General features: G+C 34.6%; 1 protein-coding gene across 6 annotated transcripts in view; it reads left to right on the forward strand.

The window, feature by feature from the left end:
* Positions 1-26,244, forward strand: part of LOC138703547 (ATPase family AAA domain-containing protein 2-like) — an 85,774-nt gene extending 59,530 nt beyond the window's left edge. For 4 of the 6 annotated variants that reach the window (XM_069831505.1, XM_069831507.1, XM_069831509.1 and 1 more), the window contains 6 exons: positions 1,203-1,319; positions 11,077-11,270; positions 14,495-14,711; positions 16,246-16,458; positions 22,032-22,204; positions 25,747-25,958. In XM_069831505.1, coding sequence (XP_069687606.1) covers positions 1,203-1,319; positions 11,077-11,270; positions 14,495-14,711; positions 16,246-16,458; positions 22,032-22,204; positions 25,747-25,809 — 977 coding nt within the window. In that variant the 3' untranslated portion in view covers positions 25,810-25,958. Of the gene's footprint in view, positions 1-1,202; positions 1,320-11,076; positions 11,271-14,494; positions 14,712-16,245; positions 16,459-22,031; positions 22,205-25,746 lie in introns of all 6 variants that reach the window. The other 2 variants (XM_069831504.1, XM_069831508.1) reach the window with 2 other exon arrangements.
* Positions 26,245-26,838: the final 594 nt, after the last annotated feature.

A 26,838-nucleotide genomic window follows, 5' to 3' on the forward strand; every position in this document is an offset into this window, starting at 1 on the left:
ATTTTCCACAGCATCCTTTCCACAATATAGGTCGAAATTGAAGCAGTACTCACTGGTTCCACAAAGAGTCCATAATTGTACCCAAATCTGATTGGATTCCCACAAATGAACTGTTTCAGACTGTAATGCCAATAGTACTTCACAATCATTTCATCCACAGACAGAAATTCCTAAAAAAATCCCGAACTGCTGAAATGAAGTATTTATCACACAAGGTACACTGGCCGTCGGAAGCAGTGCTTACTCACTCTGATACCACTCTGCACAGAATAGTAATAATAGTATCTGATAATATCACTAAATACTGGGTAGTCATATGTTCGTAACAAACAGAATGCTATCATGCGCAGAGGAGTGTTATATTATATTACACTTCATCCCAGCGTCCTATTTAGAGGACACCAATATTTGCATTGTTGTCAGAGTCAGCTAGCATTGTTGATGATAGCGATCATATATCAGATTGCAACATCAAACTATCTGCTATATATATATTCACAAAACAATAATTACATTTCCAAAATCTCGGATAATATTGGCAATGATAGGCTATAATATGAAGTACAATTGTGTAAGGTGAAGAAAAAATATAAAATAAAATAAAATTTAATAGAAACCAAGTCCAAAATATTGTTTTGTACATCAAAACAGTTCAGTTTGTAACATGACACACAAAATTAACATAATTAGGATATTGTGATTGCTAAAAAAATAAATAAACTACTGTCCTCTAAATAGGACACTGGGATATAATGGGTTAAATTTGTCGATTCTGCTGCATAATAATGGATTTTAAGTGATGTGAATTAAACTTCTATTTCCATGTAAATTTGCTGTTTCAACCCAGTGATATAAGAGATTCATCAGTAATTATGTCATATTATTCATTAATTTTCATTCTACTGGAAACAGTTAATGTGCCGTAGGGGGGAGGAGTGGGTATGTTAATCTCGTTTTTATTCTGTGTTCTCGGTCGATCTATTGGATTGCATTCTTCTCATCGCTCTTTGGTAGTCTGATTGGCTTTGCGCATTAGATTCGAGATTTTTTCGCTTCTCAAAAATTGCTCTCATAAAAGTTGTTAATACTTTGAAGGATACTCCTTGGAAGTCGTTTGGGCCTTACTGGTTGATACTTTGAAGGATACTCCTTGGAAGTCTTTTAGGCCTTATTGTTGATTTATTGCATTGTGTAATGTTCAGGTCAGACTCAACAGAACACAGAAGTACCCAAAGAAACACAATCAACAGCCAAAGAAGGTGAAATGAAATCTCTTAACCAACCAAGTGTTCCAGCTTGTGGTACAAATGGAGGTCCAGGTAGGATTGTGTTTGAATGCAAAGTGTATTCATAATATGTTTCTTATTTTACTCTGGAAACTGAACTTCTGAATGCCATGCAGTGTTACTAAGAACTGCAGAGCACTAAAACCTTCCACATAACCATTTCTGGTGGTGCATGTAAACAGAGCTTTAATCTATAGAATATTCTTTTAACATTAATACAGTTAGATACCTATATATTTGACAGGTCTGATATCTCCAATGAGCTTAATACTGTATTGGTAGAGACCTGAAAATTTCGCATTTGCGAAATCCGCGAATTTTTTAATTGTATGGTAGAAAGTATTTTTCTTCATCTGTAACGTGATTTAGCATGATTTTCTAGCAGAATTGAAAATGTGATATCACGAGAAAGAAAAGCTATTTATTGGCGATTTATCCGTAGCTGTTTTTCAAGTGAAAATCGCATTATATATATATATATATACTCAAAACATGGCGATTGATTATCTCTTAATCAATTATTGTCCACTCGATTCGATAAATTTCATATATTGATAATGAAGGTGAGATAATTGATACAAGTCTGCATAACGTAATATTGATTATCAAATTTTATATTCGTTATGGACTTAGCTATGTCAGTTTACTCGGCCATTTGCTTTTGAGATCGCAGCAGAATTGGATAGTTATTCTAGTTATATTGGCAGAGTTAGTTGAATTTGTGAGACACATGGTCCTTTGTAAAATGGGCGAACAACTATAACTGCTCTTGAAAGAGCCCAGCAGTATTCCTTTCATGGACTCTTATGTTTCAGACATTAAAACAGTTTTTTTTTTTTTTTTTTTTTTTGCAAATTCTGCAATTGCTGCATTGGAGAATAAAGCATTTTCAGAATGTTGTTTACAAATACTGTGGACACCAACAAACAGTGTTGACAGTGAACGTGTTTTATCACAGTATGGTGCTGTTGTTTCAGACAGACAGTGTAATTTGAGGGAGGAAAATTTTGAACTGTTCACAATGTTACGTTCTGAGAAATGAAAGGTAGAATGCACAAAGTTCCCTGTGGAAAAAAGTAGATGCTAAAAATTCAAGTCCCCATGTATTGGTTTGAAGCTGAGAACTGAGGTTCAAGAACAAATATAGCAGAGTAAAAGTAATTAGGTCACTTTCGAATGGAAGTTCCAACAATAATGCTGACACAGATTGTCCCTTCATGAGGTAACTAAAGCCTGGACTCTTAGGTTCGAACCTATTTTTTTCTTATTATTAAAATCCCGATTTTTTATTACATTCCATGTTCTGGTCCCAAAATAATGAGAATTTCAAAGGACCTAAGAAGACATAATTTATGGACTAGAACCTACAATTCAATTAATCTTCTTCACTTTTTTTAAGCTGCACAGTAATGGGTTTTTTAATTCAGAGCAAAGCATCTCCAGTAATATTTGAATAGTATTATTGTTTGTACAAAAGCTTTCTGATCTGAATTTGTTGGCAGTCTTCAAGTGTGATACTAAAAACTGCGATTCTGTTACCTATTGTTATATATTCAGAGAATATAATCTACCATAATCTTCAGTATGGCACACTGACTACTGACTGCTATCCGCTACTCGTGTGTGTGTGTGTGTGTGTGTGTGTGTGTGTGTGCGCGCGTGTGCGTGTGCGCGTGCGCGTGCGCGTGCGTGCGTGCGCGCGAAAATGTCAAGTGCGGTTTACTGTAGACATTTGTCCCTGAAAGAAAGTGACATTAAGTAGTGCTATAAATTGTAAAATAATAATTGAACAAAATGATTCATACTGATAACACTATTCAACAGATTTAAACTTTTATATATAAAACATGAATGCATGGACTGATATTACCTAATTCGTATACCTAATAACACGAAACTGACAGTAGAAGTTTGTAACAGGTCACGTTTTGTAAATACGAATGTGTGCTCTTCAGTTAGAAAATTAAAGCTTTGCCACATATTGAGAATTATATTGGGCTCATTTCTTGTAAATCCTCAAAAGCAGCTATGCTATGTTAAAATCTGATAAGTTAATAACAAACAAGCCACTAAAACTTTTAAACGCCCACACAAATTAATATAAAGCTTCCCTCCCCCTGCACACCTAATAAGAAAATATGTTTTTCATCTTATGAGAGCTGGAATATTTCTTTTTAAATACCAGCAGTACGCGCCCAACATTGCTGGATCCCACCTCCCTTGGTACTGATATTCATTTTGCTTACAGTACCCTAGTTCAGAAAGAAGTCCAAATGCGAATGCAAGAAACAATCTTCAGCAACATATGATACCTCATATTTTAATGATTTCCCAGAAAATCCTGTATTGGTGGTAGTCTTCTTTCCTGTGATTTTTTGAAAATCCTTCAGCGGCTGATGCAAAATATTTCCATGCTTCTAATTCTTTGTTTAATTTTTTTCTAAAAAATGCTATATTTCAAAAGTTTTCTGATTTTTGTACCAAAAAAAAAGCCTTCTCTTAATTTTGCATCACTTAGTTTAGGGAATGGAGTCTTTTATCTAGAATTTTCACAAAATATTTCATGAGACCTAGTTTTATGCACAGTGAAGGAAGGAGTACTGCTTCAGATGGTTTCACTAGTGGATAGCATTTAATATTATGGTCGCCAGGAGCATTATCAGTTCTTTTACCACAAAATGTTGTGGAGTTGCTAGATTATCCCATAAATATAAACAACTGAACTTAGCAAACTCCTGTTGCAATCCAAGCAACAAAGCTGTTACTTTCGAATTGCCACAGATTAACCAGCAGTGTTACTTACAGTTTGTTGCATTCAATAATAATGACATATCGTCATTGTTCCTGTAGTAACTCCTATGTGACATATTTATCGATTTTCAGATTTTTGCTCTGTTAAATAACTTAAATAGTGATACAGCAAATAATAAAATCTCTTATATTTAATCATATGTCTTTCTTTCCAAAATGTAAGAATTTACAATCTCCTATGTACCACTGCCATAGAATGAATAAATGTGTTTTTTCTTCCTACTGAAAATTTTTATATTTTTCACGTAGGAGTTATTGCAGGAACAACGACGATATTCTCATTGACTTCTTTTATAGTCACTAAATGAGCCCCTGAAATGAAAGATTTTGTATTCCTATTGAGCAGTAAAACTGCTTTTAAACTCACTTTGATGAATCAGTGAAGTCTCCATTCTTCTGGATTATATTCAATATCTAATTCATCCATCAACCTGCTCACATGTAGATACAGACAGAATCTTCCATTTCAAAATAACTTGTCAGCTTAATTAGTTTTCTAAATGCCGAAATCTTAGTATTATTTGCTAATTAATTTCCACTGTTGCAGTGTAGAAGCTAATAACATAGTCTAGTACATACAGTCATAAAGCTCAATACGTAGAAAATATGACAGTTGAACTTTAGTTGCTAACCACTAGGATCACTACTATCGAACAGTTTATTGTTCCTAATACTCTCAGTTGCTAACCATTTGGAGCGTTGTATTGCGAGAAATTAAAAAAAATCATCTCAAGCTTTGTGACTGTATGTACTAGACTGTGCTAATAGTTTCGCCTGTTGCTTAGAAGGACTTAAACCTTTAACTAAGTCATTAGATTCTGGCTTCTATATTGGATGTGGTTTATTATGTTGGGGGAATAAAGATGGGATCAACAGTTTGAGAATTCTGATGATTCTTATTCTTCTGTTTGCAAGGATGGAACCTTTCCCACGAGTGAAGGGATAGGGATAGGAAGTTTAGGTGAATGTGACAAAGGTTAGGATATACAATTTTGTCTATAGTTTTCCTTGAAAGTCCCTGTTTTGGTGATGGAGAAGTAAGAGGCTTCCCGATGACTGGTAGTTTCTCGCCAAATCATTTGAATAACAAAAGGCATATTACTGTCTTTCCCCCCTCAGCAACTCTGTTCACACACAACACGTGTGTGACCAGCTTTACCCTCTTCACAACCAAAGTAAAATAATATGCCTTTTTTACATTGTATCTGATCAGCATTGCGATTTCATAGTGAATTGGTCATAAACATAACAAAAACTATTTGCAGAATTTTTGCATGAACCTTTCGCAACTAATTGTGCTTTTCATTGTAAACATTCTATCTTCTTTAAACTAACTTACCATTCCTGTCACTCTTTAAGTTTTGGTTTTAAACTGAACAGCTGTGCTGATGAATATCTGTTTGATGAATATTTGACTGACTGCACAGTCAGCAGGCCAATCAATTCTTATACGTGAATTACATGCCCTAATTCGAAATATTCTCCTGAAATGGCGTTTGCTGTTTGTACTTGAGTTGGGAGAGCATCTTTGCATGGATGTTTGGCATGAATATATCATCATACTCAGAAGGTATGCACAATTGACATTTTTTTTTGGAAATACTTTGTACAAATTTTTTCATCTCTTCTGACAAACGTCTAAATTCCTAAGGGGTTTTTTAAAAACGTATAATAAAATTCTACCCATCTTGAAAAAAGGACTTAATTTTGGCTTCTTAACCCGCCATTTGTCGCTGTATGGGGCTTTTGCTTACATTTTAAAAAAATCTGTGTAAAACTGGCACATCTGCTAGTACATTTTTCCCGGTCATTCTGTCTGACTTTTGAACCTTCCTGGAACAAATGTTTATATTATATTCAACAATGAAAGCATTCATTATATTTTTAACCAGTCTCGTTTCAGCTCTGTCACGAATGTGAGCATTTTGTTCATTGAGCGACAAACTGCGTTATTAAAATGCTGTGCTGCTCGTTTTTTTTTTCTAATTTATAAGTTGACATCTAGTAATAGCATTTTGTGATCTGCAAGGGCTCTCCACCACTGTGGAGTAATGGTTAGCACATTTGACCTTGAAATGAGCAGTCCTGGGTTCAAATCCTGGTTGGGAACTTCAGTTAAATTGTATCATGGTTAAAGGGGCTTTGGTTAACCGAAGTTTTACTGTATGTAGTAGATTTAATCAACTCTAACTTCTGTTTAAATCCTCAAAATCTGTGCTTCAGTGGTTGACCATGACAATATCTTTGAAAAATATTGGAGTGCAAGAGATCAAATGACTTTATTGGCAAACACCTGGCATTAGAAAACAACAACTTCTGTTTAAATACATCTTGTAATTTACATAAGATAATGTCCTTTCAATTAAGTACAAGTAGCACTGTGAACAAAATGCTCACGCACGACAAACCGTGTCACAACAATGGTAACGACAAATGACAGGTTAAAACCTTCAAACTGACTTACTTGGAACTGGTCAGTTTGTGCTTACGGGAGATGATGTATACATAGAACTTTTATTTCAGGTGCAAATTGTAATTATTGAAGGTATGTGGTATATCTTGATGTAATATTTGTGCAAATACTGAGACTTGCATATCCTCACTGTTAAATAAAATGCCTTAACCATGATGATATCTCACACTGCCTATGTAAGAAATTACGACCCATATGTTTTTCATAATATGTAGTTCCTAATTTTAACATCCATCATATTAAGCATAAAAATAAGTTTTGCCACCCCCAAAATCTTTTGCCTAAGTTGGCGTAAATACGCTCCTGCACTCTAGAAATGTGAATTTAATTCACTTAATAAATCGGTACTGTTACTTGGAAAAGATATGATAGAGAAATGACAGAAAAGTAAGAAGTATAAAGAAACAGATTCGTGAACGTGTTAGAATTTGCAGGATAGATTTAATTAATCTGAAAGAGTACATAACCATTGAAAATGGTTCTTAAGCCAGTTTTGTGTCAATTTAATAATTTATTGCTAGTCTATGTCACTCTCTGCAGTCTGCAATAAAATCTAAATATCTGCACTATTTACAGTAGCGTGAAAATTAATCCGAACAACGTAATTACTTATGCAAAAACACTCAAACGGGATAAAAAAAGGATCTAAGACATACCTCAGTAATCTATGTGGCCTCCCTTGTTCCTAATAACAGCTCTGAGACGATTTGGCATGGATTCCACTAATTTCCCACAAATATTCTTCATTTCTTCATCGCGAAACCATACACCAATGAGGGCAGAAATCATCTTCTCCTTTGTAGAACAATCCATTTTTTGCATTCTTCTTTTGCAAATTGACCACAAGTTCTCAATGGGGTTGATGTCGGGTGAGTTGCCTGGCCAGAGGAGTACCTGAATATTCTTCTTGTTGAAGAATTCTGTAGTTTTTCGAGATGGTGCCAGGTCTTGTTGGAACACACCTCTGCCATCCGGAAATGATTTTTGCAGCTGGGGTACGATTCTGGTTTCCAATAAGTGAATATATTTGTCAGAATTCATCATTCCCTTGATAGGTATTAATGCTCCAGGCCCTTCATGTGTAAAACAACCCCAAAACATTACTTTAGGGGGGTATTTGGGTGCTTGTTGGAGATGAGCTGCTGTTACTTTTTCGGATCCTTTCCGTACGTAAGAAACACGGTGGCTGTGGACCTTGAAATGAGACTCATCGGAAAAAAGTACATTCTGCCAGTCATTCACTGTCCAGTTTTGATGTAGTTTTGCCCACATTAAGCGTTTTTTGCACATAACAGGGGTTAGCAGTTGCTTCTTAATAGGCTTACGAGCCCTTCGTTCAGCTTCCAAAAGCCTACGCCGCACTGTTGTGACGTGAATATTCGCCCCAGTGGTAGCCATTAACTCGCGGGTTAAGTCGACAGCAGTTAGTCTAGGATTTAATTTACTTTTCCTGACAATTAAACGATTATCTGCAGGTGAAGTTTTCCTTTTCCGTCCACGGTTTCCTTTTTTCTGGTGTGTGATGGATCCTGTCTCCCTGTATTGTTTTATGATCGAATTAACAGTAGCCAAACCGATGTGACATTCTGCAGCAATTTGCCTCTGTGTCATAGAAGAATACTCTGCTAATGTTATAATTTTAGACCATTTTCGTGGAGTTGTATCCATTTGTGAAGACAACAGAATGTACGCAGGATTGCAGTATTAAGTCTTCAACACAACTGAAATGCTTATAAGTACAAAACGACAGGCAAAATGTCACATATTATAAAAAAAAAATAACGACAGACCTTCAACAATGGAATTACACATACTACAGATGTCAATTAAAGCAGTATGAGCAGCTGTGAGGCCAACAATGACGGAAAATGTAAAAATATGTCGTGTGCTGATTAATTTGCACGCTACTGTATATACTGTATTATCCAATTTTGCACGTTTATATTTTGATTCCATAGGCACTGTACCCATAGTCAGATCTTAAATGCGAAAAGTAATAATATTGTGCCTGACACCCTATCTCAAATGTTTAAGACATATAATCGATAACGATAAGGTTACAGATTCTAGTCTTCCACCATACCTGTTGTTTTAATGCGCATATTTTATTGTGGGAACCATGGAATACTTCACAAAGTTCTTCATTATTGAATTAATCTACATCATTCCAGAAACTTCGGACATTCTATAAATTCTATTTTTGACTGGAATAAGATTCAGTAAGTTGTAAAAACAAACTTTGTTTAGCAGTGAGGAATAGTAAAAGACTGAAACTTCACAATATGGAACCGTTAAATAAACAAATTGCTATCCTTACTTAATGAGATCAGAACAATTCTGAAGGCTTAATCCTTGATGGTGGTGGCCTTTATGGCAGTGGCAGCAAGATAGGGGGAGTGGTGGTGGTGGTGGTGGTGGTTTGCCACTGTGGTGGTGCTGGTAGTGGTAGTGGTTTGCCACCATGGTGGCAGCAGTGGTGGTTATGGTTGTGGTGTTGGTCGTATACACAGGTCCTGGATAAGCCACGTACATTTTGTTTATACAAATTTGTGTAATCTCATATTCATAGTCTTTCCTGTAAACCCAGTATCCATTTTTTGATCAGTGTATGCCTGATACACTAGCTCAGTTGGTTAGACATGCAGCCAGTAATGGTAAGTTCGCGAGTTTGAGTATCACACTGCATGGTGTTTTAATGTGGAAACCACGGAATATTCCACTGATTTCATTGTCACTGATTCTGCATCATTCGTCGCAATTAAATGTGCAACATTTAAAACAACAAGCATTTCAGCTATTGTAAATGCATTGCAGAATGAGACCAGGAGTTTGAGCATGTATTTAACACTAACCTTAAATACTTATAATACTTGTAAACTAATTATGGTATTAAAATGTATCAGTACAACATAACCTATTACAAGTGCTTCTTTCATTAACATTTTTAAAAGAAGAAAAAGATATCTAATATCAACTGGTACTAACAAGCCTTAATCACACATGCAGATTTGCCTGTTTTGAGTAAGGCAAATGTGAATGGCTCAACCCCAGAGGTATAAAAGTTTCACATCTAACCCTGTGTTGAAATGTTTAAGAAACAGATATAATTCTATAACATATAAAGTTGCATAAAACTGAAAAGGAAGAGCAAGTGACTCATCCTAATTATGCTTTGATGATGATTCATGTTTGTCAACATGAGAGACTACAAATCTTCATTACAAACATTCTGGCAAGCCACTGGTTTGGCTCAGTCAGTTAAGGTTCTTGCCTGCTGATCTGAAGTCGTGTTTGAGTACAGGTTCGATCCCCGCTTGAGCTGACGGTTTTTTCCGAGATTTTTCCAACCGTAAGGTGAATGCCAGGTAATCTATGGCGAATCCTCAGCCTCACCTCGCCAATACTATCTTGCTAACACCAATCTCATCGACGCTAAATAGCCTAGTAGTTGATACAGCGTCGTTAAATAACCAACTTAAAAAAAACATTCTGGCAAGCCGACTGATAAAAATGAATTCCCAAATAAAAGAAATTGTTCGTTTTTTGTTTAGGAATACATGTTGTTTCAGTGATAAAGTTGTGACTCTGCTTGTTTGCGAAAACGAAGTAACACTACTCATGTTTACTGATATTTTTGCAACTTTTTTAGATGTAACATGCTTTAAAGATATTGCAGAACGAGACCAGCAATTTGAGCATGTATTTAACACTAACACCTTAAATAATTGTAAACATAACATGGTATTAAAATGTACCAGTACACCCTATGGTAAAATTATATAAAATAAAATTAGCTGCAATAAATGGTTTCAGCTGATTTTATTAGTTTATTTATTTATAATGTAACACAGACACATGTGTTTGCCAAAAGACATAATAATTTACAATTTTTTCACCCCCATTTAACAAAGAAGATAATGGGTACTTGTATAAACATTTAATTTCAGGAAGAACGCAGTTTTGTTATAAAAATAGCAGTATAAATAATTCCATGTTCTCAGTTATGTGGAAAACTTATGGACACCATGCAAGTTGTTTTAAAGTAACAAAACAAAAATATGGGTACAAAAAGTCATTATTCCTATTTTCTATGATAAGGGGAAAACAGATTTGAAACTTTACAATTGTAACGACAATGTGTTAATATCTTGAATCTGCAAATTCCTGGAAACGTAAAAATGTTATTATGTAACTACTAAGGATGTAAATGTAATAGAAAATAGAGTGGAAATAAGGATACATGCAAATTATTTCCAGTTATTTTCGTGTTTATCTTCAACTCACATTTTTCACAAAACTCTGGAATCTTGTCAATAGATTTCTGGAGGTTGATAATCACAAAAAATGCAATTGCACAGTCATCTATGAAAAATAATTGCCCTGTCCCAAAATTCTGTAGAGAAAAATTTTATGTATTGTGTGTAAGTATATCAGTTTTCAAGTATATCCAGTTCACACATACATAGAATGAAACTTGTATCAATTGCATTGTTTCACTTTTTTTAGGGTTGAGGAAGCGAGTTTGGAAGTTTGGGAGTAGCAGTGGCGAAAACTCCCGTGCTAAGAAGCGACGAACTTGGGCGAGAGGCTTCATTAAGGCAAAAAATAAAAAGATATCCATGCGCAGGATTGTGCCCTCAGCTTTTCCATCACATGGTGCCAATCATACAGCCTCAGCATCATCAGCAAATGCCTCAGCAGTAAGTTAATTCACGCTAAATCTCCAGATATTTTAAGAAGTTACCTCCTATTGTAAGATGGTGTCACTAATGACAAAAGTTTGTAAATGTGGTTTTTTAGACTATGAACGTAATATGAATGACAAGATATCTTTGTTTGCTGTCTTTAAAAAAGATTAGGTACTGTCTATTATTCAATAATTGTGCATGGATGCTCCTTACATTTTTTACATCTATATCATATAAATTCTGTGTACTTCATTTGAAAGTAGAACTTTCCATGGGACTAGATACATTAAAGAAATGTTTTCATTACTTGAAACTCTGCAGATTCAAACTTCAATAGCCTCAAGAAAAAAAACAAGTAAAAGAAACAGTATCCATAATATTTTATTGCATAACATTAAGATATAATAATTTTATTTCTGAGCTTCCCAGGAACTTAAGTTGAAACTCTCTACTGTTGTCCAAATACAGTAGAACTCTGTTATAATGACATCCAAGGGACCTTAAAAATTATGTTGTTATAAACGAGTGTCGTAGTAACTGAGTTTCATATTATTAGTCTAGTAAGGTAGAAAATGAAAAATAACAAACTTAATTAGGCTTATTTTAGATTTATGTACGGTATTCACTTTTAAGCCTACCATGAACGTAATAAAATACACATACAATTAGCCTATAAATACAATATTCTGTATTAAAACAGTTTGTTCAATACTCACCAAACTTCTTTACTTAGGAGTCAAGTAATCAGTCATTTTACTTTATTGTCTCTTATTTTCCCAATACACATTTTCTAAATTACGTTCTATATTCATTATTTCAGTTACAATTTCACTGCTTCTTTCCCTAGCTTCGATCTATTCCGTTCAATTGCAGCAACAATTTTATCCTTGCTCTTCCAAATCGTTTGGACTGTGCAATTAACTAAGCCAAACTCACGACACACGTCAGCTTTTTTAAATTCCATTCTCAATTTGATGAATCACTAACTTTTTCTTCCAACGTTAAAACTTTTCTTTTAGTGGCCATACCGCACTAAACTGCGTGCACTTAGTGAAAACTATCTGGCCGAAACTGATCGTAAGCAAATGCCGTTAATACGGCATGAATTCGGGCGGGTTAAAGGAAATCTGCCTCCATTTCAGAAGTCTATGACAGAAGGGGACAATAAATAATTCGCCAGATTTCAACAAAATATTTCTTAAAATACTTTGGTTCTTAGACAATCTTATTCCAAACTGAGGTTGAAAATGACGTTAAATGCGAGGTAGATGCATAGCCTATATGTTTGTCGTATTAAGCAAGGTAGAAAAGCATATGTCCTATGGGGAATTAGTTGGGACCACAGACTATTTGACGTTATAGGCGAGGTGTCGCACAAAACGAGGTCGCTATAACCAAGTTCTACTGTAAGTAATCCATGATTTTATTAAAGAAACAGAATCTGAATAATTCTAGTGAAGCTGTGAACAAGAAAAGATGCAGTCAGCCTGTCATTGAAGGAAGTAGTAATTTAGGAACCAAAAAAGATACATGATAATTTAATTTAATTTCAGATTGTTTTTGTCACTCACATCATAATTGCGAAAGTGGAAGTTATTGTTTTCTAATACCAGACACTTGACAGTGTTGAGCCAATTTGTCTTCTTGCACTCCAGTATTTTTCGTACATGGTTTCCTCCTGAAGGGTTGGACATCTGGCAAGGTGCTCCTAAATTGTTTAGACAGAAAACATTTGGAAACGGCCCAAGTGAGTTACTGAATTATCAGTTTATGGAGTTGCTTTGAAAGAAGAATATAGAGCGAAGAAATCAGAACTAAATTAAGAGAAGAAGATATAATGATGGAAAATTAAAAAGTATCAAAAGTAGTGAAGGTATCCACATCAAGCTTTGTACTATAGACCCAATCCTTGAATGGGGCATGATGGTGACGACGATGTCATGATAATAATGGCTACTTTTTACTTTTTTCGAGCAAGTCCACCGAGTTAGCTCTGTGGTAGTGTGTCTGCCTCTAGACTAGCCGGCCCGGGTTCGATTCCAGGCGGGGTTAGAAATTTTCATGTAAAATTTGTACCTTGGGACTAGGAGAGATGGTGGTGCACAACTTCTAATCACTAAATTATGCACCAATATGCCTGGATTAAATCTCAAATCTCCCCGCAGTGCATATGAAGAGAAAGCATATGTCACTGTTGATAGTGATTTGGTCATCGGATGGGGATGTTAAGCCTGGTGGCCCCCTTGGTGCTATTCGACAAGAGTAGGCTACATGCCGTTACCGGGTTTCCCCTCCTCCCATCCTCACCATCATCATTCTCACTCATTCCTTACTGTACACTTACGCATACTCTTACCCCAGTACACGATCTAATGCTTCACAGATACACAACATGCATAACGTGGCCTGTCAAAGTGATGTGCAACTTGAAAATGGGTCACAGTCCTGCCATCTATCCGCAGTATGCAGAAGCCGAATCACGCAAGTGAAGTGGATATCATTAGAGACACACACACTTTTTTCGAGCATATTAATGAAAAATAGTCACACATCAAATGTGTGCTTAGTTCTGCGAAACATGTCAAAGTTCACACCTGTGGAGTAACAGTTAATGCGTGTGACTGTGAAACCAGGTGACCCGGGTTCGAATCCCGGTCGGGACTAGTTACCTGTGGTTGAGGCAGCATTATCACCTTAATTTCATTCATACGCTAAATAACCTGAGATGTTGAGACAGCATTGTAAAATAATCCACTAAAAAAAGTACATGCTAGATAATGTTGCAGACATTAGATGTGCCAAAGGCTATTATATATTCAAACTAATACAGTCAAATGTTTTAGCTTCGGGACTTAGCATAACAGTATCTCACAGGTTCCTTGAGATATGTCTGTGTGTATCATGTAATTGGTTAATAACTGACACACATCCCAAATAGAAATGTAGAATGTCTGTTGATGGTTGAGAAATATGTTTACACATACAATGTAAGGAATCGTGTTTTGGTGATTATTAGTCTGTGAAAGTAAAAAGGATTTCACAGAAGAATAATTATGGATGATTTGTTTTCAGTCTCATTTGAATCTGTGTTTATATTAAGAGATTTTTCTTGAGAAGGAAATTGAAATCGCATATGTATAAATAAAGAAACTTAAACAGAATTTGAGTGGTTAATCAGGTGTGCTTTTTGTCTTCGAATCCTGGGTATTGAAGAATTGTATTTGGTTTATTTCTAGGAATCGAGTTGTGCATCTTTGGTGCAGGACTCGACCTCTCTCAGCCAAAAAGAGGATGGGGTGCCCTGGAGAATAGACGATGCACTGCAAGCTGCCACCAAGGAGTTCAACACTACAAATGGTCTCCTCATGGTAAATGGTGAGCACAGTGCAAGTCCTGGCCTGTTTGCTGATATTGCCCAGCCAAAGACTGAGTCTTCAAATGAAGAAAACCAAGGTACAGTTATTTTGATAGTGTAAGCCACAGGATTAAATATGTTTGTTAATTAAGGCAAATAATCATTTTCATTCTGTATTTGTTTAAATATTCCTGTAGGTACTGTGTAAATGTTTTATATTATTTAATTTACAAGATTAGATTTACAAGATTTTTATTGCAAGCAAAAATTACATTACAATAACAAAGATTTTACAATACTATTTTAATACTCGTATATGAATATTTTTCAAAATTCGAAATTGATTACAAATCTCATAGTCAAATAGTCTACATATTACAAATGATTGTATAAATACAAGGTAACTGGGCCACACCCGAAAAAGCAAGATGCTTGAGGTCGGGTGTGACCAATAATGAAAACTGGATAGAAGAAAAAATAATAGTAATAACAATAATAATAATAATAGTAATAATAATAATCTGATTAAAACTGTTAAATGTAATTACACATCAAGTTTAAAAAGAATAAGAAAAAAAAAACGAAAACAAACAAACAAAATGGTACCATAGCCTATACATAAACATACTAAGTTAAGGATACAACATTGTTAAAGTGACAGAAAAAAAAAAAAGAATAAGAATTTACATGATTATAATTTTAGAAACAGTTCAAGAACTTGTTTTTTTTTAATAATGTATTGTTTAATAATTTTAATTTAGGATTCCTCTTTATAAAATCATTATATAATCTTGGACCGTAATTAGAACTGTGCCTTAGACCTGGTTCAGTCTTGCATTTTGGTTCAATGAGGGGGAGCAAAATATTGTATCTTCTTGTGTTGTGGCCATAATCGGATGATATGAATTTAGCTTGATATTTAAAACATTAAAATTCTTTATATATGAGATGAGTTGGATGATCAAGTTTTCTCCTTAAACATATTTTAATAATTCTTTTATGTAGTAATATTAATGGGTGAATGGTACTTTGTGATAATCCACCCCAATCCTATAATTCCATACTGTATTATAGACTGTACTAGGGCTAAAAGTATTGTTCTCAACAGTTTATAGGCATAAAGTGACGCAGTTGAACAAATACTGCAGAAATCTTGTTCTCATACAATTTACGATAATTAACATAAGCTTTACTTCAATACATATTAAATATGGAGGAGGAGGAAGAGGAGAAGAAGAAGAAAAAAATGATGACAGGAATGAGAGAGTTAAGGGAAGGTGATGAGGAGGGTAATATGAGGAAAGATGACGTGCTGAAAAAGACAGTAATAACATACAACCACTTAATTGGCTAATAGATTCAGCATGATATTAATAGACCATGCTCAAATAATGCTATAATATTTCCAAGAGTCACAACATAGGTCGTCGTAGGTTTGCTGGATGCTATTTGCACTGTGAATTGCTATCTGTTGAGTGCAAACCAAACATAAATAATATTTACGGAAAAATGTTACTTGTAAGATTGGCTGTAATACATCAGAAAGCTGTGATGCCTTGTAATTTCTCTTGTTACAGTAAAATTGAGTTTAGTTGTTTTTTCGCGTATTTATGACTTAGTATTTTGTTTCAGATGTGGCTCATACCCGTAATAGATGTTCTACACCAATGTCTTCCCACTGCCAAAGTATATCAGAGTCTTTTATTGAAGACACTCTTATAGAAAACGATGCTGCCGATGACTTAACGAGCTTCTGTGATGGTGCTAGTCAAGATGATGCTGGTGAGATAGCCAGCAAGCAATCTGTTAATGTTCTCAGTAATAAGGATGTGGAAAAACAGACTGGTGAGTGCACCTTGTGACATTGTCACAGCCCTGCTTTTATACTGGTATTTCTTTTTTCACAGTGTGCCTGCTGACTTGGAGTTGGACTTGGGTGTGGGTTCAATTCTCCCTTAAGGTGATGCACTACTGAAATTTCTAAAATCCACAATTTTTGAGCTAGAAAGTTGAAATTTTTACTGAACATATATATCAATATCATAATCACACATTGTAAATTTCAATCTTTTCTCATAAACACTTCAAAAAATTATTATTTTTTTCTTAGTGAAAATTCTATTTCTAAAAAAAAGTTTATTTTTTTTAATCTAATTTTTTCTTAAAGGTAACACTGCACATTGTGCAATAGAGCATTAGTAATGCGCTGCTCTAATGTGTTCATTTGTAAAAGAAAAATATAAATAATTTCTTCAATGTTCAAACATTAATACTGCTTTATGTATAATTCTCTAGCAATAAAACTGCTGAATACAGCCAATGAAAGCTCCATTTCACAACTAAGATATTAATGAATAAGTATGCCAAGTTTCATCACTCTAGCTTTAACCACTGAGAAATGAAATGCGTACTTGTCGCGGAAAATGTAGAAAATTTATTTTGTGAGTGACATAATTAAATCTAAAGTTATGGTTACACGTAACTCGTACATTAACACAATTTCTACCAATTATATAAAAGTATACTTATAATTGAGATATTGAGATAAAATATTTTCTCGAAACTGTACGTCTTTTATAGTACGAAAATAAAATAAAAATATGAATGTGTCAAAATTCGACTATTTTCAGTAGCACATCACCTTAAACTGATTATTATCTGTACGAATTTATCCTGAGCCTTCCAAAACTGTAAGGCGAATATCATGTAATCATATGGCAATTATTTGGCCCCCATTAAGATATTGCTTCTGATGCAAACCAATATTTTAAAATCATAGTGCAGTAATGTTCTCGTTCCAGCTCTTTTGTCCATCTGAATTAATGATCACCTGGTTTATTTCAGCCTCTGCTATTAAGAGTGCAGGAGTAGGGATTGGAAATTATGTTAGGAAACTTTTGAAAAGACTGGGCTATACACAGCAATTTCGTCTAAACTCCGTTTTGAAAGTTTACTCAATTCTGCATGGCGTGTGCATTTATTTTAATGTTATGTTAATATGTTTGTAATATTTTAAAAAGTGGCATTTAGTAATCTTGTTTGCAGAAACAGTAGTAATATCTCTCTCTCTCTCTCTTTTTTTTTTTTTTTTTCGAGTGGGAGGTAAATATAATTTTAATTCTCTTATACCATAGAATCTTCAGCTTCTCACCATTTTTACGCTGTACTAAAACTTATATCACTTTACTTCGAAATTTCTTGACCTCCGAATATAACCTTAGTGTAGAAATAATACAGTGAAACCACAGTCTAGTATATACAGTCGCGAAGCTCAATACGTAGTAAATATGCAAACATTAGATAGTTGCTCACCACTAGGATCGCTAATATCGCCTCATTACAGGCAATGCAAAATAGTACCGTCACAGTCTATTGTTTCTAGCTCCCTCAAAACTCAAGCTTCATGACTGTATATAGTAGACTGTATGGAACAACAAGTTTTGATGGAGAAATCATTGCAATAAGTGAAAGTCTCAGGAATCTTCTATGCCGCATCAATAAATTTAAAAATGCAGTTATATTGTCAGACTCCAAAGCAGCTATTCTATCAATCGTCTATAAACACACACTTTCTTCTCAAACAGCAGAAATAACTAAAATGCTCTCTCAATTAATATCACTCAATAAAAGAATTGTATTCCAATGGATACCATCCCATTGTGGAATCCTGGGAAACGAGAATGCGGATGCTTTAGCAAAGAAGGGCAGCACTGCTACTTACAGACCTGTTACTAAATCTACGTATTACTCTGTGAAAAGATTTATTAAATCTACATACTTTGACTTAAACAAACAAAATTTGATAATACAGTCTCAAGGGAAAAAATGGAACTCTCTGCATCAAAATCCACAGTTAATTCCCGATTTACCACGAAAATCGTCTGTAGCTGCATTTAGATTGGCAACAGGCCATGATTGTTTGGCCAAACACCTGCATAGAATTGGAATATATCAGTCCCCTAACTGCCCATTATGCAACTCAAACCAAGAAATGGATTCGGAACACCTCAAAATCAGTGGCTGGCCATGATAATATCTTTGAAAAATATTGGAGTGCAAGGGGTCATATGACTTTATTGTCAAACACCTGGCATTAGAAAACAACAACAACATAGTAGACTGTGGTGAAACTGTGCAAATTCCGAATTTACTAATTCGAAATTCGTGATAATTCTGATATCTCTCCTTTTTTGTTGTACAAGTGATTTTATGATCAATGTCACGCACATTGAAGGTAGAAGTGAATGCAAAGAGTGAAAAATGTGGTGATAAATTCAGAATAACCATTATAACATTCATATTATTTAGACACACTAATTGAATTTGTGGACTGTAATCCAAACTATCACATATTTTATCTAGGCTTAGAAAGTGATCAAATTAAAAAAAAAGAAACAATTAGGTATCATTATACCAAAACATAAAGAAAATCTATTGCATAGTAATAATCCAATTGATACTATCTTGATCAGTTACAATTTGCACTTAAAAGTGTTAATAAGAAACATATATTCCCTTCTGAAGCAAAAGCTCTTACAATAGAAATATTAATTAATACAAATTATTCATCAGCTGAATGGACTTATATACTGACGGTTCTTTCTCAGATGAGGTTGAAGGAGCTTGCACAGGTGGTACTCGTCAGTTCTTCTCTTTTTACAAGAAAATTGGTGAATAGACATACATTTTGATGGTGAAATTGCAGCAATTTTTACATCATATTTGTGTGGTTGCAACACTGCAAGAAAATTGTAATATTGTCAGATTCTAAGACTGCTATTCAAGCAATAGCATGTCACATTTACAAAAATGGTAGAAATTAAGGAAATTCATAACTCTACAATGAATTTCAGCACCTTGTGACATTAATGGAAATTAGAGAGCAGACATGTTAGAAAAGAATAATTCGTGAAAATGATAATTCTGACTGGAGGAAAATACTTGAGGATTCTGAATTGATACCTGAAGCACCTCGTAAATCAGCTGTAGCCATGTTTCAGTTGATCAGTGGACATGATTGTCTAGGCAAACATCTCTATAGGATTGGAATAATAATTACACCAAACTGTGTCCTATGCCATCAGAAATTAGAGATGGATATGTGTCATATAGAAATCTGTAGAATTCTTAAGACACACCATCATCTAATATCAAAATATTGGGAAGCAAGAAAGAGAATAACTTTGTTGTTAATAATCAAGAGCATTACATACACACATCTCACCTTAGAAGAAATGCATTATGTTGTACAGTCTTAGAAAAAAGTTTTGTTGCACAGATTATAAGTCCCAGAAAGGAGGCAGTGCACATGATCAGAGCGACTATTTGAGGTAATAAAATTAGTTTTGTTTCGTTGTATGTCTGATCACGTGTACTGTCTCCTTTCTGGGACTTATAAAATATCCGTTACACCCCAACTCTGGCTACTAGCAACAGGCATCTGTATTGAACACCGATCAAAATACCCCTAATTTCTCATGAAAAACATGAACTGTAAAGACTACAGTGGACTATAGTGGACCTTATGTTGTCAGCAAACAGCTGGATACATTAAGAAGATTGATTGATAAAGTATCCCTGCGACAAAACCTTTTTCAAAGACTATACATGAAGAACAGCAGCTCAAAGAGATGCAGACACCACATACCTCTTTCTTTAAATCACAGTCAGAAAATTACTCGTACAAAGCTAATACGTAGTTCCCCAGCAGTAATCGACTTGGACTAAAGAACTTTGAACTCATATTTTTTTAATTGATGTTTTGTAATATAATAAAATATAAATTTGTAAAATAAAATGATGAAACATTAAGTACTGTAATTAAACAACTATAGTATATCATTATTTTTTTCAATTATTGAAATAATCCTTCTCCAGTAAATTTTCTATAATTCGGACTGGATTTCCTCCATTTAGTCCGAATTATGAGGTTTTACTGTGTTTACCCTCAGTGTTGTAAAATTTGGTACTTTGCAAGGTTTTAGAATTGAAATATGTTCTCACACAATATGTGGATTTATATGAAATAGCAGAATTGTTGATTATTATATTAATGGAAAAGTTGTTGTTGTTTTCTAATGCCAGGTGTTTGACAGTAAAGTCATTTGACCTCTTGCACTCCAATATTTTTCAAAGATATTATCATGGTCAGCCACAGAAGCACAGATTTTGAGGTGTTCCGAATCCATTTCTTGGTTTGAGTTGCACAATGGGCAATTAGGGGACTGATATATTCCAATTCTATGCAGGTGTTTGGCCAAACAATCATGGCCTGTTGCCAATCTAAATGCAGCTACAGACGATTTTCTTGGTAAATCGGGAATTAACTGTGGATTATGCTGCAGAGAGTTCCATTTTTTCCCTTGTGATTGTGTTATCAAATTTTGTTTGTTGAAGTCTAAGTATGTAGATTTAATAAATCTTTTCACAGAGTAATATGTAGATTTAGTAACAGGTCTGTAAGTAGCAATGCTGCCCTTCTTTGCTAATGCATCCGCATTCTTGTTTCCCAGGATTCCACAATGGGATGGTATCCATTGGAATACAATTCTTTTATTGAGTGATATTAATTGAGAGAGCATTTTAGTTATTTCTGCTGTTTTAGATGAAGGTGTGTGTTTAGAGACTATTGATAGAATAGCTGCTTTGAAGTCTGACAATATAACTGCATTCTTAAATTTATTGATGTGAAATAGAAGATTCCTGAGACTTTCATTTATTGCAATGATTTCTCCATCAAAACTTGTTGTTCCATATCCAAGAGATCTATAAAGTGAGAAGAGACAGCACGTAACACCTGCACCGGCACCTTGTTCTCTGGAGATCAAGGATCCGTCAGTGTATAAATGAAGCTAGTTTTGTGGAGGATACCTAATATTAATTGAAGGGTACACGGGAATAACGATCAAGGTCCATTTTAGAAAGTTTCGAGAAAAACGAATTTTAAAGTTTAAGCACTTAATACTTTGTTATGTGTGTATTTAATAGAAATTGACGTAGTGGAATGTCAAGAACGATGATTTCTTATTACTAGCTAGACCACATGATAGTACTTCTTTTCCACTATAAGATAGCATTATTAACTCAATTTCGATTTTTTATGGACCTTGATCGTTTTTCCCGTGTACCCTTCAATTGTCTCTACAGACAGTAGTTTCATTATTTCAGTGTTTACTTATGATTTCAGTATTTCTTCTGTTAAATTTAGATTGTACTCTATATTTAATAGAGCTAAAGGGTTTGGTTTAATTTGTAAGTTTTCTTTTAAATTCGGAATATTGATTTTCTGTTTTAATTCTTGAACAATGGATATGAAACTTTTTTGAGTTTTCAATCTACAGAGAGGACTGTATGAATGCCAATTGTATTAATGGAAAAGTAATTGTATATCATGTACACAGTTTATTATGATGTTGCAGAACAAGAGACCAGGACAGTAGAAGTGAACGTGGATGAGCTGAAAAGATTGATGGCCAAGGCCGTGAAGCTGACAAAGCCATGCCAGGTGGAAACGCTAGTGGAGCTTTACATTCAACTTAGCAAGTGCGTGGCTCGACATGCCAAGGTGTGGAGCAGGACCTCGCTACCTCAGGTACTTCGAAGAATTTGCCAGTTATATCTACGTTTGCAGGTGCTCAATAATTGTAGTAAATGTTAATGTTTATTAATGAAATCATATTCAAATTAAGTGGTTCAGGGAACTGATTCTAAAAGTTTTGCTTATTGTTACGAAATTATTAAATTGAATAAGTTGAAAAAACTATTGGTTAACAGTGGGATCAAATTAAACAACTACTGCCTAACATGTGTGACAATGAAAAACATGCAATATATATCGAGCTGTAAGGGTCGGGTGTCTTTTTGCACTCTAATGTAAAAAATGTCCTCTGCCTGTGTATTCTTCCTTGGAGATCCACTTGAGAGTCTTTCTTCAACCGATATTGTTTCTTGTTAACCCTCTGAGAGTCTCCTGATAACATTTCGTGATACTGCAATGTTTCTGTGACATCACTCTCTCATTCCTATAGCATGATAAGTTTCAGATGCAGTAAGCTTCCTTCTCAGCATCCCCCCTGTAAAATACAACTTTATTTCCGACTCTCTGGAACTTTATTAACTGCCTTTCTACCTTGCTGACTCACTCACTTGTAATGTAGCTTATTACTCGTTTTATTGTAATAGTTTTTTTTAAAGAAAAATCGAAAATCATCTATTGTTGCATAGACAGTATTGCAATATCATACTTGAAAAATATACTATAATAGTCTTACTAATAAACCGTGTATAGTTTTTATATGAGACTTATGCAGAGTTCAGACAGAAAACATTACTAATAAACCATGCATAAGTGTTGGATGTATAAATAGTCTGTAACTATACAATGAGAATTGCTTTGCAGTAGTTATATACACGAAACCCCTTGTTTAAGCGTTGTATATAGAGAAAAAATGGCCGCCCCTCTAACAGCTGTTCGTATCGACTGTCATTTTATGATGATGGTTGCGTTGTAACCGCAGAAGAACAAACCAAAGAGCACGGAATAATTAGAATAATATTGCTGTAGCTTGTGCTCTTTGACCAAAATATAGTGTGGTAATCGATTAGAGCCAGTTGTACTATCAATACTTAACACGCCACACTAGAGCGCTCTACCGGATGCAATAGAGAACCTCAGATATTCTATTACTTTTCGTAATGAAGTAATGACGAAACTATGACGTAGCTGTGTAACAGTTGTACTGTTATACATGACGTATGTAGTGATTATTAGTAGGGAATTTACACACGAAATATAAACGAGTTACTCATTGTATAAGTATAAGACAGTTAAACGTCTGTATATAGAGTTTTTATTAGTAAGACCGTAATGGTTTAATGTACAGTTCAACTGAATTATGGTAATATGTAAAAGTATTGCCTTCATACAGTTTTAGACTTGCTGCCCTAAAATAAACTTTGACACTAATAACTGAAACAAATGGGTATGGTAGAACCCTTTTTTAACGAATCTCTGAGGATTGCTCCCCCCCCTCCCCCTCCTAAATAGGGGTTTTCCTTAAAAGGAGGTTTACATAAAATGGCAAGGAAAATAATTACTACTAACGTGTGTTATATACCAGTCATTATAACCATTTAACCATACAGTAGTTGCTCTAAGTTACTGTCACCGAGTAGTCACTGCGGACTGACACTCTGCAAGCAAATGAAAGAGCTTAAATTTATTTACAATCATGAAGAAGTTATGGAGAAACATTTTTTTTTAAATATACATACTGTATCTTCAAAAAACCGATGTGCGAAATTATCCAATCATTATAGTCATAATTATGTAGATGATAAGAGTCAAGACGCCCAGTATATTATTGCTCACACTCATGAAGCCAAAACATTGTATACTGATCTATACTGATTAGCTCAGACTAATAGTAATGATAGTAACTGCTTCAGTTTTAACTGACGTTACAGGTCGCTGCAGACTCCCACTCCTAAACCATTAATAACTGATAAACAAATGCGAGTTCAAAGGTTAAAATTTGTGTCAATAATGAGAAGTCAGCTGTTGAAAGTTATGAAAATGGCTTTTAGAGAACTTAGAGGTTCATTGCCGCCCTCACATAAACCTGCATCTGTCCCTATACTGAGCAAGATTAATCCAGTCTCTACCATCATAGCCCATCTCCCTCAAATCCATTTTAATATTATCCTCCCATCTACACCTTGGACATCCCAAAGGTCTTTTTTCCTCTGGTCTCTCAACTAACACTCTATATGCATTTCTGGATTTGCCCATACGTGCTGCATGCCCTGCCCATCTCAAACGTCTGGATTTAATGTCCCTAATTATGTCAGGTGAAGAATACAGTGCATGCAGTTCTGTGTTGTGTAACTTTCTCCATTCTCCCGTAACTTCCTCCCTCTTAGCCCCAAATATTTTCCTAAGCACCTTATACTCAAACACCCTTAATCTCTTGTTCCTCTCTCAAAGTGAGAGTCCAAGTTTCACAACTATACAGAACAATTGGTAATATAACTGTTTTATAAAAGCTTTTCAACCGAATAATAACAGGCATTTTCCATATTTATTCTGCATTTAATTTCCTCCCAAGTGTCATTGATATTTGTTACTGTTGCTCCAAAATATTTGAACTTTTCCACTCTTCAAAGGATAAATTTCTAATTTTTATATTTCTATTTCGTACTTTGTTCTAGTAACGAGACATAATCATATACTTTGTCTTTTCGGGATTTACTTCCAAAGCTAGCTATCTCTTTACTGTAGCTAATTAAATTCATGATCTAAAGCTGTGCTTGAGCATCGGTTCGAATCCTGTTTGGGCTGATTACCTGGTAACTTCATGCTTCATTGTAGATAGTTGCTTCGACCCAGGTTCTCTACATGGTAGTAGAGGTACATTTGGTAGCATGACTTGAATAGCAAAACATGTGAAGGCATCTTCATAAACACCTCCGTTGAATTAACATTTTTTCACATCATGATATTGCAACCAATTTTCCCTCTTCTTCTAAGACTGATATAGGAGTATCTTCCAGACCAGTGTTAGTTTGTAAGAGATTTTTTTACAGCCTTTTTGTGCAGTTTTGCATTTTAGTACTGGTATTTTTATTTCAAATATACGCAAAAAAAAAAAAACTGAAAGGAGCTTTTGAGGCACAAACATAGCTTTTAGACATTTATAATGGTTTATGATCCATGTACGCATTTTAGGACCTATAGAATTTTAGTAGTGGGATCCTGTATACATGAAACTTAGAGATATCTGAATAACATACATCTAGGATGTATCAAACAAAATAGGTAAGCAACTAGAAATCTGTTCCCTAGAAAAAATTGATTTAAAAAATAAGTTGAGTTAAGTGTTTCATTCCTCGTACATTGAAAATTACCTAATTATCAGGTACATAATTTTTCTTTGTGGAGATTAATACTGTAGCAAAATTTTTAAGACAGAAGTAGCGAGCAAACTTTTTAACTTACTCATTACGAAATTGTGGATACATTGCAGTTCCCTGCCTAGATCGTATTTTTGAATATTATATCTTAATGACCGTCCATAAATAAATGGAATGTAATACAACTGCATCGTTGGTGATGTAATTATTGCTGCTTTTCAGGAACTCGAAAAAGAACTGAAACGGTTTGAAGAACACAACAGTAGCCTGAACACTGCCAGTTAACTTGGTGCCTCTCGGATGTTGCCAAGTGCTCAAGATTGTGTTACACCACTGCCAATTTGCTATCTTCAATTCGTCCAAATCGGGCAATGGGCGAAGTCTGGTACAGTATTAGCCTCTTTGGGGCCATCACGGTTTGTAGTTGGTAGAATGAGAAGTTACCAGGCCGCATTGTGAGGGACATGCATAAGGTTGTGAAGAAGCAGCCCCTGTTCTTTGTTGTTGTATTTCAGTTTCGTGTTGCAGGAATCATAGATCAGAAATTTGTAATTAAAAAAATTTATGCTCAGGAAATCATTACTTCTAAAAATGTAAGGCTGAATCAGTGGAACTTTGAAGGATTTGATATTTGATGCCCTTGTAGCATTTGATTTTGTTATGTTCGTTTCAGATTGTAACACCCTGTCTTCCTTGCATAAAATTGTGTTTGTACTGGTACTTTTGTTTTCTGTAGTGATTTATATTCCTTAAGAAGTGAGAAATTGCCTTCGAAATCATTTGGAACTTAATTGTAAGTGAATTATACCATCTTGTGCTAATATGGAGAAAAGGTTTAATTAAAATAAAGTATTTTATCGTTGTCTCGTTATTAGTATGTTCTTCTGACAGAAAAGTGGGCTCGATTGCATCGACAAATTGTTCACATATTGTGTGAGATATGGTGTAACATGTGAAGCAAGTGCCATTGTCTGAAGAGAGAAAAGGGATTGTTTCTGTCCTTTGCTGGTATGTAATAATTTGCAAAAAGTTGTGATCTCTTAATTACAGATAGTTTTTTTTTATCTTTTAATAAGTAGGTAAACTAATTTATTGATTCAGTTTAAAGCTAGGGTGTTTTATAAATAGCTATAAGAGAATGTGTGAATGTGGGCGCACATGTGTGTGTGCTCGTATGTGAGTGTATGTGAGTGTGTGTGTGTGCATCCAAATGCACACAAATATATTATATAAATATATATATATATTCTCCACAACTTGGGAAACAGATATTCCCCTTTATGTTATGTAAAAGTTGATCTAAGGAAGGAAATA

This window comes from Periplaneta americana, chromosome 7, assembly GCF_040183065.1.
Source record: "Periplaneta americana isolate PAMFEO1 chromosome 7, P.americana_PAMFEO1_priV1, whole genome shotgun sequence".
NCBI lineage: Eukaryota > Metazoa > Arthropoda > Insecta > Blattodea > Blattidae > Periplaneta > Periplaneta americana.